The 16,377-nt window shown below is 36.0% G+C and overlaps 1 protein-coding gene across 20 annotated transcripts in view; it reads right to left on the bottom strand.

Annotated features, from left to right (window-relative positions):
• Positions 1 to 16,377, bottom strand: part of SETD5 (SET domain containing 5) — a 79,428-nt gene that overhangs the window by 14,819 nt on the left and 48,232 nt on the right. For all 20 annotated transcript variants that reach the window (XM_040246007.1, XM_040246014.1, XM_040246009.1 and 17 more), the window contains 9 exons: positions 15,959 to 16,107; positions 15,476 to 15,593; positions 14,641 to 14,750; positions 13,460 to 13,709; positions 12,982 to 13,065; positions 11,988 to 12,245; positions 10,996 to 11,316; positions 10,354 to 10,596; positions 5,014 to 5,143 (listed from right to left, as the gene is read on the bottom strand). In XM_040246007.1, coding sequence (XP_040101941.1) covers positions 5,014 to 5,143; positions 10,354 to 10,596; positions 10,996 to 11,316; positions 11,988 to 12,245; positions 12,982 to 13,065; positions 13,460 to 13,709; positions 14,641 to 14,750; positions 15,476 to 15,593; positions 15,959 to 16,107 — 1,663 coding nt within the window. The remainder of the gene's footprint in view (positions 1 to 5,013; positions 5,144 to 10,353; positions 10,597 to 10,995; positions 11,317 to 11,987; positions 12,246 to 12,981; positions 13,066 to 13,459; positions 13,710 to 14,640; positions 14,751 to 15,475; positions 15,594 to 15,958; positions 16,108 to 16,377) is intronic.

The raw sequence follows: 16,377 nt of genomic DNA, 5'->3' as shown, positions 1-16,377 counted from the left end.
GTGGTAATGTGCCTACTTTTTTCTATGAACAACACTATATTTACAAAATTTTCTTTTGAAGTTTCATTTTTCTTCTTTTTGCCATACACAGTTATCAAATCTCTTGGTTAAATCTATCTATCTTTTATTGTTTTGTACCTTTACTTATGTAATTCATAAGTAAAAGATATATAAACAAACATCCACATATTGAAACACATACTTAACTTGAAATCATATTCACAAATTAATGCACTGCTAATGTCCTGGGGTATTTCAATCCCAATCTCTTTCTTGACATGGCCTTACTGATTCTTTGTCTAAATCACATTGAATAAATAACCTGCTATCTTCACTCATAATAAAAATCTTTCCATTACAATGACAAAAATGTTAACAATTATATTTTAATTTTATTGAGTCTTTTCTGGCTATATAAAGTTAATATTTGTATTTATTTAGTCAAATGTATCAACTATTTCCTTTATTTTCTGCTTCAGACATGTCTTTGGTCACCCCACCCCAAGACTATAAAAATAACCTATTTTCCCATTATCTCCATATTTAATTTTCAAATTTAACTCAGAATGTTCTAACATTTTCACAGGGCAAATGGCTAACATATTCTTCCAAATTATTTTGTAATTATAGAATAATATTTCTATACTGATTTGAAATATGACATTTATCCTACTAGATACTGAGTTTAGTTCTGAATGTTATTCTGTACACTTTTAGTAAAATTGTTTGGACAATTCCAGTTATTCTATTCTAGCTCTCCAAATTATTTTGCCTATTCTAGCATACTTTTCATGTCAATGAACTGTAGAAATCATTTGTCAACTAAGCTGATACTTCCCCTTCCCAAGGCTGACTGGGGCTGTATTAAATTCATGAGTAATCTGTGGAGAATTCTCACTGAGCACTGTGGCATGATCTTTTATCTACTTATGCCTTCATTCATATTCCTCTTCATCATCATTATTAATATTTGGGCAGCCTATGGGGTTGAACCCAGGCCCTCAACGGTGAGAGCGTGGAGTCCTAACCACTGGACCGCCAGAGAATCCCTTCTATTATACTTCTTCATTACAGATTTGCTGCATTTCTAAATTCAGGTTATTCTCCAGTGTTTTGTATTTTCCGTTAATACTGTGAATTAGATGTATTTCTCCCTATATATTAGTTAAATGTGATTGCTAACATGTAAGAAAATCATTCAGTATGTTACATATTTTTGTATCTAGCTACCCTATTGACCTCTACCAGTTTTTCAATTAATTCTTTCAGCTTTTCTAAGTAGGTAAGCATATTATTTGCATACAATGATAACCTATACATCCTCTTTACCAAAACTTTTATATCATTGTTTTTTAGTTTTTGTTTTTGAGAATCAGTTTGGACAACAATTCTAAATGTTGTTAAATAAGAATGGTAATACTGGGAAAATCTTATAACCCATTTAAAAGGTTTAATCTATTTTTCAACATGAAGTATTCCTGGCAACTGTTTTCAGATAGATGTAAAATAAAAAAATCATTCAGTATGTTATTTATCATTAAAATCACATTTACTATGCTATTACTCCCTCCTCCTCCATTTGGTTGGCTAATAAATTATTATATGATTAAAATTTCAAGTATTGAACCTCCTTTACATTCCATGGAAAATTTTTATTTGGTCATAATCATAGTATTCTTACAGATTCAAGATTCAGCTGACTAAAATCTAATTCAAAAGTAGTACTGTACTGTTTTTAGGAGGTTAATTTGATAAAATAAATCAACAGTAAAAATTTTAATGCTACTGTATAGTATTTCATCAAAAGTATAGGCAATAGAAGGTAAACCACAAATTCTACCATTTCTTTATTCATTGAAACCCAGGTCACTTTTATTCTGTATTATTGGCAATTATTAATCATTTCATGACTAAGACTGTGCGAGAGTCCACAGTTTACTTCTACTTTTAGTCCACACCTACTTCTGTACAATAAGTACTAGAAAAATTATAACTAGGTTTTTAAAAATGTATATGATAAATCTTCTCAAATTTCTAGTAGAGATATTATTTCCCTGTCATTTTTGCAAATCCTTTCTCCCAGTATTTTTGTCTCTATCAGTTCAGAGAGCTAAAGATATAGAAACTTTAATTAAAAAAAAGAAAACAAAGCCAAACAGTGAATGTACACAGAATTTACTCTGGCAAAGATCTAATTCTTTCCCATCTCCCACGTAAGTAAAAATTATAATTTACAAAATCTTTCACTTACATAAAGCCTGTTTCTGGCTATCCTGTTCCATATATATATCCATTACTGAATCTGTACTAATCTAATTACCAGTTCACAGCATCACATTAGAAGCTAGTTTTATACTACTAGGTACTTCCTCGTCATTACTGTAGCCTATCAGGCTCCTTCGTCTATGGGATTTTCCAGGCAAGAGTACTAGAGTGGGGTGCCATTTCCTTTTCCAAGGGATCTTCCCGACCAGGAATCAAACCCAGGTCTCCTGCATTGCAGGCAGACGCTTTAGCGTCTGAGCCACCAGGGAAGCCCTGGAATGGAATATGGAAGTTCCCTTTATTTCCTCAAGACTTAAAAAATATTCCTCCGTAATGCTTTGTTCTACATGTCTCCACCATTATTCCTAGGCAGTTTCTTCATTTTCTTGAGCTCAGCAATGCAAATTTTTCTTCATTTATTTTCTTGGTACATAAATGCTATTAATTTTTACGTATCTAGCAGTTTTTTTTTTTCAAAATAATAAATATATTTAGACTCCTAGGTATATATCCACATCATTTACAAATAATGAACATTATACTTGCCCTTGCCTGCAGAGTTAATACTGTTTATTTCTACACAACTTTAGCTTTAAGGAACTTAATGTATTCTAGTATATGATTAATTTCTGTAAAATTTCCATAAATGTTCAACAAGAAATCTGTGTATAATAATCACATTAATAATTCCTATTGAGGGTATGACACTGCACTTTATGTACATTAATCTCATATCAGCTCTACAAGGCAGATATTACTACACCCGTTTCACAGATGAGCCTCAGAGATATTTTATAACTTGCCTGAGTTAGTAAAGGGTGTGTGTGTGTTAGTCACTCAGTCATATCCAACTCTACAACCCCAAGGACTGTAGCCCACTAGGCTTCTCTGTCCATGGGATTATCCAAGCAAGAAGACGGGAGTGGATCGCCGTTCCCTTTTCCAGAGGATCTTCCCAACCCAGGGATAGAACCCTGGTCTCCTGCATTGCAGGCAGTTCTTTACCATCTGAGCTACATGGAAGTCGGCACTAGTAAAGGGTAGAGATGATCTTTAAATTCAGGTCTGTTGGATTCTTTCCACTGTATCAATCTATCTCCCTTTCTTGATTAATATCTCCTTGGTCTTTCTGAGATGAGAAAAACAAAATAAAAAAACCCCAAACCAAAGAAACCAAAACAACAAATAAAAATAACTCCTCAGGATTTATACTAGTAGCAACATACCAAGATGCTCATTTGAGTACTGCTTGGTTTCAATTAAATATTTTCCAGTTTATGTTGTTGCTTAAGGGCAAAGTGTATGATTTGAATCTTTCTCGATGCTAGAGACAACAGCACTTTAATAAAGGTTGGTGACTAACAGTCTTAACTCCACTCCAACTAGGGCACATAATAATGAAGGCACTTTCCTTATGAATCTTTGCCAGTCAAGACATGAATTGCTAATACAGCCTCCCTTTCCCAATCTCAAATACTAACATACACAACACACAGACTACATATACATATGTATGTGTTCTAGACAGAAGATTCCAATTGTTATAGTCTCACTGTATTGTAAAAGCTGCCAATAAATTGATAAAATTGACGAAAATCTGTTACCAGCATTTCTTTATATTAACCCGGTTCAAGTAAATCTTCCTAATCACTGGTGAAGAGAATGAAGTAATTTTAAATATATGGTATCATTTATCTTCCAGATGTTCTACACTGGGATTTTATTATATTGAGGTTATATATGTGATAACTTATAAGGTATAATCCAGTCTAGGGATAGAAAAATAAACTAAATCAATAACTTGAAAAAACCTATTTTTAGCAGCCTATTTTTTCCAAATATAATCTTACACAAAGTTTTAGTATAAATCAGATATTACTAGTACAAATCTCTTTATTTAATTCAAGTTCATATTTACTTAGGCAATGAACAAGAGGTTTCTATGAAAATCTGAAATATTACTATGTTAGATACAGACCTGCATGACTTAGCACTGTATTTATTTTGGTATTTTGTTTTGATTGCATAATATTCACAAAATTGATTTAGAGATAAAGAAACAGAAATCACACAGAACTTTTCAATTAAAATAATATTGGCCAAGAGAAACTTGGTAGTAAGAATATCCCCAAATAAGTTGGTATCAAGTTCATGCGCCTGTGCTTTCAACTGCAATCAAGACCCCTGCAAGAGTTACAGCAAAACCAACGGACCAGATGACTTTTCATGACCCTCCAGTTTAAAAATTCATGAGGACTTTAAATTGGATTCAAGGTCATGTCTTTTAAAAAATTTACACTAATTGTGCAAGCTCTTTTGAAAACAACCAATTCATAATAATTTCTCATTTACTTTACTCACCCCGTGCCCCTTCAACAAGTCCCACCCCACTCAATCACCTACATTTTTGATTCTTTCTTGAAGAGTGCCCCACATCTTTTTTTATTTCCCCTCTTATAAATATGGATATAGAGCTCCTAAACTTACTACTTTAAATATATCTAACCTTTTTAAAAACCATTTCTGCTGTTATCTGTACACTGTCTAGTTCCTTCTTTGCCGTCCTGGGAATACTGATCCCTGACTTGAGATCTCTCTCTTCCTCTGTAAAGACAGATGTAAAGTAACTATTTAGAGAACAATGCTATTTTTTTTTGGTATCATACTTTTTAAAGTATTCAGTGAAATTTTTTATGTAGACCCAAAGTAATCATTGCTCATGTATTCAGAAAGGTTTGCCACACGTACCTGCATTGTCTTTGCAGATACTAGAAGAATTACTGTTCTCATTACTTTGGTATAGGTGCTGAGTTCTAGTCTCTTGGGGTGCAGATGATGTTTGGGTCATCCCTTCTTCCAAGGCTTGCTTTATCCAGCGCTATAATGGAAAAAGAACCAGGGAATTATCAACAATCATTTAAAACTATTTGGCTATTTATTTTAAATGCATCAACTGGGTCACTATATATCAACTGGTGACAGATATTAATACAACACATTCATTTAGGTCCACAGTCAAAAGTATTTTTTGTCTTGTGTTTCAGCATTTTAGGATATTGCCCCATCAATTCCTTCTATGGAGCATAACTGAGAAAGCCTGGGTTACACATAATGAAGTCCCACTTAAAAAAAAAAAAAGATTACTATTTAACTTTTCATACTGCTTAGAATGGAATAAATGGGAAAAGAGAAGGAAGAAATCTTAGCATTCATATAAGAGACTCTGATCACACAGAATAGAGCTAGCACATAAAGTAAGTGTGTAAAAAGAAGATAGATCTCTTAAGAATTGTCTATTCTGTGCTGGGGATATCTGAAGAAACAACAGAAAAGTTTCACAGGAAAACTCCGGATGAGAATAAATAGCTCTTTACTACAAGTGCCAAAATGCTTCCAAAAAGACTACTCTCAATATCCTGTGAGTTTTCCCTCCTTGTTAAGTAGTTTGGTTAAATTATGCATGAATAATACAAATCATTACCAGAATCCTTCTGCAGAAATCAAGAAGGGAAAAAAGTCAAAAAGAGCTCTCTAATCAGTCACTTTTTTTTGTAATGAATATTGGAACCTAAAATGATGGAAACAAACTTTGTTCAGAAAGGAAGCCTACAGAGATAAGGATAGTAAGATTACGCAACCTGTGGAAGAGAGAAAATTTCTTACCTGTAATTATGTTCTCTTAAGATACACTCACACAGTTGTAGGTTGCTCACCACTCTGTGGCTCTCCTGCCCTGACACAAGACAGATCGAATTTTGATAAACATCAATTTCTGAGTCAGACCAAGAGTAAAGGTGATTGTAACTTACACCTTTAGAGAACCAATATTACAGGTAAGTAAATGTTCTCTTTACCAAAGATAGCAATTCTAATAGGAACTTAGGAAATAATGTGAAGAAGCCAAGAAAACATTTACATCATGTAAATGGCATTGTGGTCTGCCAAATAAAAGCAAAAGTATAAACATGAAGAGATAGAGAGTGAATATCTAAAAGAGAGGTAACATCAACTGAATCACATCATATTAGGATTTGATCAAGTCTCTGAAGCCAAAATAAGACCAAGAATGAACTTACTCTCCTACATACAGAATACTGATGTGAAGACGAACTGTCAGAACTATAACTCCCTACATAGAAGAGACCTCAGAGGTCACCTTGTCCAAAGCATTTCTTGTATAGATGGGGAAAAATTAGGCTCAGGAGACCAAAAATGAGGGAAAATTCTTTGTTATATAGATACCTTACTACAAGTTTTTCTTATCAGAGCAGATGACAGGACTCATTTGGGGTCACTATGCTTTTCTCCAAGGTAAGTTAATTTCATGTATTTCCAGTGTCAAATAGGTACACCCATAAAATAATTCTCTGCATCTTATGACTACAAAAAGGGAAATTAAAACCAAGACACGGGCATTCTAAGGAATATGATGCTGCTCTGGTTAGCTTATGGTCGAACACAGCAACTTGATCAACTCTTTCCTCCTGGCCCTACTGTCTGTCTACACAGTATTTTAGGGCCCATAAAGAAGGAACACCGACAGTTATTTGTATCTAACAAGTTCGAATCACTCCTACGGATAATAAATTAACTTTAGACCCTTCTCCCTAAGTTCTAGCTACAGTTATTAAGGTCAAAAGAACATTTCTTCCTTCTCTGGAACTCTGTATTGAAGAGATTTTTAGGAAGCTCAGAGATGGGCAATAGAAATGTTTTAAAGAGTATCATTATGATGGGGAAAGGGGAAGAAGTTAATTTGGGTTTTAGAGTCCAAAGACATGGAATGAAACTTGGCTGCGTGTCTTCCTAGATGCTTAACTTTGGGCAAGTTACTTTCACGTCTGAGCCAAAGCTTCTGGATCTGTAAATTGAACCCAATGATCCCAAGCTCACAGGGTTATCATGAATGCTAAGTGAGACAGTGCATGTGAAGAAAGCTTGTAGTACAGTACTAGTCACAAACTGTTCAGTGAGAACTAGTTCAAATGAATTTCAGGCTATGTACAGAGTATACAGATTAATGTCACTCCAGTACACACAATAAAATATCAATGCAAAGCATAGTGTTTCATTTTCAGTCTAAATGGGAGATTGAATGCCCCACACGTTATTATGCCTACAAGGCGAGTTCAGAGATTTAGAGAGAACAAGGAGAGAGAAAGGCTTGGTAGCCATTCATAAATGCTTCCATTTCAAAAGAACAAGTTAAGTAAAATTCAACAAGACATACTATAACATGCTAGTTCAGAGCTGTGAATTAACTTAGAAACTACAGCGACATCATAAAACATTTTGCCAAATACTCTAAAAATATGGGTGCAAATATACACATGCAACTTTACACTCTTAAACTTATAAAGGCTTTATACCTCCTTTAATCAGATATGATAGAGTAAGCCTACTAGGAATACATGCTGTTTTAACTAATCCCATGGAGGACGATTGTTCTCATCTCTCTGTTTAACTATATTCTTCTCTCAGTGATTTTTAGAAATTTATTACAAGTTTATTATGGAAATCTTAGGTTATACACCATGTGAGTATTTTCTAACCAGTCTAAAAAAATCTCCATCTAGGATAAACCTGAGTTCAATTCCTACATAGGACCCAATTTCATTAGTTTTGTCCCATAAAAAGTTATATTCTTGTTTTGCAATATAATCTTGATACATTATCAGCGAATATTAAACTTGTGATTTAAACAATTTTCAAAGACTCAACTTAAGTAAGATACTTTGCTATGTGTCAACATACATAGCCTGAACTCTTCTTAAAGACTAATATGACACAAATAGATAAAAGTGTCTGAGCAGAGCCTGTATAAAACAAGACTAAGGATGGTCAGATACATGTAGAGACTATAACATGAATATGAATTAAATGGGATTTCTAACTGTTGCCAGTGGAGAGACACAAAGATGAGATACAGATGTAAGTCTGAAACCATAACTAGGTAAAAAGGGCTCTAAGAAATATATTTTCTATCAGATCTGAAGTCATATTTCTACACATTTTTGATTTTCACAGAACTCTGCTACTTGGAAAAAAGTAAGATGGGAATAGAAAGATTACAACCTAGCATCAGAATGATAAAGGCAGCATTTCCAGAAAGTAGTCCATACTATTTACAGTTCAGACTTCTTTATTATTCTGTATTAATAATTATTAGCCCTTCTTAAAGGATCAAAGAAAATCTATTATCTGACTTGATAAGATACTTCAACAGTTAACATCCTAGAAGTCTAGTACTATGTCCATCCAAAGACAGAACAAAAGGAAGAAGTTTATTTCACATATTAAGCCATCTTTTGACTTGTTCCTCTAAATTAAAGACAGCTTCTCTAATTGTTCGATACTACTCTGAAAATGTAGATTCTGGGCTATTACCCTTAATGAGGGACTGAGCTAAAAGTAATGGTAAGATTAGTTTTACATGCCATACCAGAGTTAATGAAATCCGCCAATTATTACAGAATAAGGTTAATCATTGTTATTGTTGTTTAGTCGCTAAGTCGTGTCCGACTCTTGCGACCCCATGGACTGCAGCCCGCCAGGCTCCTCTGCTCATGGGATTTCCTAGGCAAGAATATTTGGAGTGGGTTGCCATTTCTTCTCCAGGGGATCTTCCTGACTCAAGTCTCCTGCAAAGCAGGCAGATTCTTTACCACCAAGTCACCAGAGAAGCCAAGGTTAATCAATAACTGTCATTAAATGGCAAATATTTTTTTTTTCCTTCTCAGATAATTTATAAGATCCAAGATAAATAACTTGGTATAGAATAAAGGATTCCCAGAGACCTAACCTTCACTTCCTTTAGTAAATTTCTTGTCTTATTTTCTTTTTAAAGATGTCACTGTTTTCTTTTCTGACACCTGAAAGTTATGTTACTCCATTATCCACAAACCCTTCCGGCAAAGATCTCATGATCAAATTTCTCTTTAGGAGCTGTTCTACTTGGGAATTTCCCCTAAATAAATCAGTAAGTGACTCAAACACTTAGATTAAGATTAGGAAAAGACTTTCTTCAGTGTATGTTGCTCATTCAGTGGTAGCGGCTTTGCTTTGTGTGCAGATCCCTGCTGCCCTCCTCCCCTCCATATCCCCCAACACTTGGGTTCATCTTTTATGCCCCTCCCCCAAGAAATAGTATCTGCTCTTTGGGAAAAGAGAAAAGCTTTAAGTTTGAGGAGTCAGGGAAGACCTGCCTGGAGTTGGAGACTTCATCACATCAAATAATCTATATGCAGCATCCTCATGTACGTGATGCCAGTGGAGGAGGGCAATGGCAGACACTGAGGAAGGCAGCCTGAATCCAGATCTGAGGATAAGAGAAAAGGGTGTTCCAGGGAACAGACTCTACCTCAAAGGTACCAAATGAAAGGGTGTCCTATACTTCTAGCAACATGAAAATGACATTACAGATCTGAGGGTGTGATCTATTCTTGAGAGACACCTTTGGAAAATAAGCAGGGCTTCTGGGAATTAAGAAAGCATTCCAAAAATAAACAACCATCAAATATGACTGCCACTAGATCCAAAAGCAAAACCTAACTACAGAAGAGAAACCAGAGAGAGAGACAGAAAACTTTATACTAGGTTCCATAATCACTAGTGAATAAACACTCATTTGATCAAGGAACAGGAATTCTGTCAGTTGTGACAAGACTTTTCCTCTACTCTCAATCAAATGATAATAGTGACTGAGTTAATCCAAAACAAAATTTGATCATTCTTTAACTTGTGCAACAGTGCTCTAGAGTACCTGGGGCCCAATCTTACAGAATCATCACAAATGGACATGTTAACCAGTATCACAAGAGCACACACAAAACACCTCTTTCTACCCAGTCACCAACTGCTAAGATAACAGTGAACACAAAGACAAATTTGCTAAGACAAACTGAGCACCAAAATGTAGTATACATCCCACCTTAGTCTCACTGACTGTTGATGCATCAATACTTGTGGCTTAACAACTCACTCACTATAAACTCATATGGGCAGAGTGCGCTCATCTAGAGAATGTATTTGATATGTCACCATTACAGGCATCCTAGGTTAAAAAGAAAAGAAATCACGTAAACATACCTTTTTACAGGAGCTGAACGTGCCATCAGGCAGAAGTGGCCTTCGACGCCTCTCAGGGATAAAGGGTGAGCCAAAGCGAATGTAGTGTTTAGGGGTGGTGCAAATTAACGGGGAATGGATAAGACCAGGTAACATGTTCAGGGTCGTTGCCAGTACAGTTGGGTCCGTGGTGATACGTAAAGGGCACTCAACAGGACATTCTTGCTTCTCAGCTTTGTCATTCAACCATTCTGTAACTAGATACTAAGTTAAAAAAGAGACTGTCAGTTGATGATGTTGCAGATGTAAAGGCCAGAGGCAGCAGTGTAACTCACAAAGACAATCCTCACCTAGAAACTAGGACAGAGGTAGATAAAGCAGCTGCAGAGTATGATTCACATAATCAGAGCACAAGGGCATCTTAGCTCACCCTCTCCATGATCATTATGGGAGGAATGATTTCAGCTATCAGTAATTTAAGCTCTGTTTAAAAATTATGGGAACAAAAGTAAGGTAGCAGCATGGACTCAGTGTCTAAGCATTTTATCTCAAATCTAATAATTCGTAGACTGCTTTTTCTCCCCTGAGGATTATAGACCCTTTTACTTTACGAAGGAACAGCTTTTGCCAGACTACACTTAGGAAGATGGATTTGTAACTTACCTTTTTGGTTTTGGGGTATTTAGATGCAGCACGGTTGACATGGGATCCAGTAACTGGTACCACGGTTGGGTCAGACCCTGTTAATTGCCTGTTTTCCCCTGAACTGTCTACATTTCCAGCTTCAGTAGGAGTTACTGAGCTGTTATTTCCCCCTTCTTCCAAGGCAGCTTGTGACAACTCTGCCTGTTGTGCAATGGCCTGCTTTTGACGCTTTAGTCTTTGGGCTGAACTGGTCCGGTACCGAGAAATTCGACTCTTCGGTCGGGGCCGAGAAGGCTTTGCTGGAGGTGGTTTGGGGACTGGTTTTTCTGCAGCAATATCCTACAATAACAGCATAGTTAACTGCTTACTAAAAATGTCAGCAAATATTTTATCCAGCTTCCTATTCACTTTAAGCACTCTGAATATTCACCGGTGAAAAAAATGAGCATTAACAAACATTAATTTCCAATATAATCCTTACAAAATTTATACATTTAAACCAGCCAGAAAGCCTACAGGAAGATGTCCGTTACTTCTTTTTCCAAAAAGTATTTATAAAATTGGTCAAAAGTCAGCTGAAAGTAGCCACCAAATTTTAGGTTCTTAGCAGGGAAGGTAAATCCTCCTGTTTTTCCCTCAGATACTGAGGTTTTAGCCTAAGGCTTAGAATTTGTGGTAGATAGAAAAAGGAAGAGTTACTCTGAGGATCCTATATAATGTCAGGTACATAACTATGCTACAAAGATGACCAAAGAGAAACCGCAAGATCTTTATGAATTCACCACCAACAATTTATCTGGCAGAAATTGTAGATAGTTCCATTCTAGTCTGAGAGTATCTAGTTATTCAAATTCTGTTTCCCTGATTCCACAAATCAGCTAAGTGATAAGCAAATCAGCTTATTTACTGCAAAATAAGGCAAAGCTGAAAACATTGATTATAGCCATTCCAGAAGATAGGTAACTGATATTAACAAGAGTTATCTAAGGCCTGGAGTCTTTTCATCTTACTCCTGCTTGGGAAGACCTCCGGGTGTTCACTCCAACACTCTGTGGGTTGCTTGTGATGGCAATATTTGAAGCAGGGTTGCTAACTTCAGGTTCAGGGGCTTCAGTTTTTGTCTCCTCTCCCAAAGGAATCTCTGAGGTGGTGGCAGCAATCTCTACGTCAGAACTGCTTTGTTCTAAGGGCTGATCCCGCCGCTTCTTTCTTTTCTCTAAGTTTTCAAAAGCATGCATGATGGCTTCAACCTTCCTATCCTCCCGGGTCTAGAAAGAAAAGACATTAGCATAGAAGGAAGCCTCTACCAGGAGAAGACAACAGCTTTTCACAAGTATTATTAATGCAAACTGATAGACATTTATTTCAAAAGAGGTCAGCTATTTTGAAACTTTTTAATACAAAAGAAAAATAGCCATCAAAACTAATTTTTCTCTGCATTTTCATAGTTAAAAAAATCAAGTAGATTTTCTTCAGCAGCTTCTCAAGGACAAAAATAAACATGACTGATTGCAGCCATAAAGAAGAACTTTTGAATCCATGATGACTGCAGGTTTTGCTGGTTTTTTAAATGTCCTCACACAAATGTAGGAAATTACTAAGTTAGCCCAAACATAGATACTTTGTTTCAACAAGAGTTTTTTTTAAACCAAACTGTCAGTAAGAAACCTCTTAAAACCATCAACAGATAATAGCCACTCGAGAACTGTATGTGTCTGTCTATATATGTTTAATATATATGTTTATATGTCTGTTTATATATAAACTGTATGTGTTTATATAAACTATATATGTGTTTAACTATATACAAACTATATGTTTAACTATATATGTTTAAAAAATAAACATAAAATCTACTTTATAGAAAAAGCTGAAATTGTGACCTAAAGGTGATGGTATAGGAACTTACTGAAGAAATAAAATGATATAAATTCTGAAGGGGCTCACATGCCATAGGTAGCAGGAATCATCAGCAGGAACAAAAAGATGTTAGAAGGTACCCACCCTCCTGCTATGAGCTGGGCTCTCCTGGTCATCTGCAACCTCTTCTTTCTCCTCTTCTGCTTTTTCTTCTGGATTGTCTATTTCCTTTAAGATAGAGGCAATATTCAGCTGTATTCTTAAACTCTAGGGAAAAAATCAACCCCTGGTTTTTCCCTGGGAGCTTAAAACTCTGTAGAAACAATTTCCAGTGCTTTAGTGTTACTTATATGGGGGTCACATGGTAAACACAGATGATAAATACAATTTACTGCACTGAAACCTGGTAAGTACCCAAAAGGATGCTCCTGACATTGCTTAAAAAAAAAAAAAGACAAAACAGAATGAATGAATGAATGAATGAATGCATACCCACCTTGACATGAAGGGTATTAGGTGCTAACATAGATTCCCTACATAAAACAACATGTGGCAAGCTGGGATCCACTTCATATGAAGAGGATCAACACCATAGCAACATCTTCTAACCAGGGAAGATTACCTCATGGTCACTGGATACAGTTACTTTCTCAGGAACTTGGTCTGGTTGCTGGCTGTTATCCTCTTCAGGGGCCTCATTCTGCTGCTCCATCTCTAGCTCTTTCCGTCGTGCTTTTCTACGTCTCGTCTCTGCTCCAATGGTAGGCAGGCTTGGAGGAGGTGGGAGCGGTGGTTCTGCAGCATTGGGATTCCTTTTTTGTATAGGGCAATTGCGGTTCCCCTTGTGACATGCACAGTCCACTTTATAATTACTGCTCCAAAGAAACAACCAAAAGTGCTTGTCTCAGTACCCTTGAAAATCAGTTATATTATCTATTCATTATCTTGAAATCTTAGTATAGTAATTTCCTTTGGTATTATTTTTGAACAAGTTAAACAGAGTCATTGAGAGAGTCCTATAAATATCTTCAATATTCTGAATTTCTCTATATAACCCAAACTCACTCAGTGGACGGGAAAGCAAGCCCTCACTAAATTCAGTTCTCCCAACTGTCTTTGTGCTTGTTTAAAGGCAGTGAATCCGCGACAGAGTCTGAAGTAGTCATACTTACCTTGTGTCTCCCTTCCCCATGTCCTCACTCTTGCCTACTGATTACCTACTTATTATTAATACCTTTTCTTCATGTACCTGTGCCGGACATCAGTTTACTACATAGACCCTATTGCCTAAAAGGACCAAGGCAAAAGAAGCAGTCATTTTACAAAACCCATCACAAAATCATCTATGACTTACTATCTGTTTTTCTGCACTGTCATGTACAGCTGGATTATAGTGGATGATCTGAGTGGATGATGAGTGGATGAGGTGACTCTTTAGATTCTAATTCTGTATGATAGCTGGTACAATAGCTGTGTGTGTAACAATAGATAACTACTGTAATTTCTAGGAGTGTTACATACATACTCTTTTTGTTATTCTTGCTACATAGAGGCAAAGGCCAAAACACCCTTGGTTAGAAGACTGATAAGCAGTATCACACTATGTCTCTCTTAAAACTAAACACAACACCCTCATTCTGTCTTTCCCTCTATCATTTCTAGGCAGAAAATGCATTATTCATGAAAACAAAAGGTTAAAAAAAATGAAAAAGGAAATGGCAAGGCACGAAAGCAGACTGAACAGAAAGAACAGCTTAAAGTGTAAGACAAGGCCACTCATGTTAGGAAAGGCTGAGATCTTACCAGTTACTGTACTCATAATCAAATGCTATGGTGACCTCAGCATCCTTGGTGATAGCAGACACAGCATAGATACAGAGATGAATCATCCCATCTGCAATCATGTGTCGCACCTGTGTGAACAAGGCTAATGATTATGATTTATCAAAAACAACAGAAACTTTCTGTAAGAGGAAAAAAAAAACCTTTTACTCAAATAATATTTCCTCACTTAGTTATGGTAGTCTGTTATTCTATTTGATACTATCATACAGTAATTGCTTGAAAATTTGTGATATTTCTTGAAATAAAGAAATTTTTAGATGTTAGCAATCCGAGTAAGAACACTGATCTACATCTTAAAGCTGTTTTCAGCTGTACCAGAAATTAAAATTCTTAGTCTATAAAAAAAGCTCTGTGGATCTTCTTGCTGCATTTGATGTGGCTGCGTTCTTTATGCACCAGATAATCAACTTTGGAAATGTCTAGAATCACTCCTTCAACCTGATCACCTAAAATCTAAAAAATGAAACCACGCACCTTAGTTTCGGCCCAATGATACATCTTTTGTATGGCAATTCTTTAATATAACCTCACTGACTTCCTATCCAGCCTAGCTCTTTCTCTTTAGCAAATGCCAACTTGCTTTTTTGCATTTTTGCCTTCTCTAAAGAAAATCCACTCCTTGACCTCATCCTGTCAGAATAAATAAACCATTACTTTTGATTTTCATTTCTTACAATGAAATATTATAGCCACCATCTACAGACCTTAATCTGGATGAAGTTTTCAGACTTTCTTTAGTTGACTTGTCCTTTTGGTGGTTCCATTCAAAGAAAAGTTGCTACAGAAATCTTACCTCTGCATTTGGTGTACATGATCTTCTGATGAATCGAGCATCATTACCGAAAGTACGTGCATCCACACACATCTCTACACCATTGAATTTTGAGTAGAAGAGCACAAAGGGGTATGGTCTAGGAATATAATTAAAATTCCTGTAGTTCTCAACAGAAATAAAAAGGCTACCCCATGATTTCAAATATGAAGCACATGATGACAGAAGAGGCAGCAGCCCTCTGCAACGCCTGAACTTAGAAAACATCACATGCTTGTCTGCTTTTGATTAAAGAAAAAGCACAAAGCAAGGAGTGCTTTGTTTGGAAAGGAGTCATCACCACTTCATAGATTAAACAACTTGCAGATTTATTTGCACTTCTCTACAAACAGCAGAGAGGCGTGAGTTTTCCTGCAAGAGCATCCTACCCACAAGGATGGCTTTTACAGCTATACTGCTGTTAGACCCACTTTAGCCCTTGATACTTAATGAATGATGTCTTACTTTTTGAAGAAATGCCCATTGACCTCAAATTGCTGCCGTAACATGACTTTGCCTCGATACTCTATTATAAGAGTGTCCAAAGCCAAATCTCTTGCAGCCCTCAGGATCTTCCGGTGCTTCTGAACACGAGTGACTCTTCCCAATTGTAGCTGAATAAAATCAGAGTACTGACATTAAATGCTATCAACAGGAGCTAAGTAGACATTTAAATTATCTCTTAATTGCAGGAAAGGCACTAATACTTTTAGATTTTACTTGTCTATGTTATTTACCTCAATGATGAGACATTTTAAAATTTGATAAAATCTTAGTATTTCTAGGAAATAGGTTCTGTATAGTGAACTTGCCACCCCCTTACCCCCAAAGGAAAAAAAAAAAAAAAATCAAAGAAAACTATGGCTAAAATTTTTGTGGCTCTA

Source organism: Oryx dammah, unplaced genomic scaffold, assembly GCF_014754425.2.
Source record: "Oryx dammah isolate SB20612 unplaced genomic scaffold, SCBI_Odam_1.1 HiC_scaffold_9, whole genome shotgun sequence".
NCBI classification, from domain to species: domain Eukaryota; kingdom Metazoa; phylum Chordata; class Mammalia; order Artiodactyla; family Bovidae; genus Oryx; species Oryx dammah.
The sequence above is the reverse complement of the archived record's forward strand: the minus strand, read 5'-3'. Positions and strand labels throughout refer to the sequence as shown.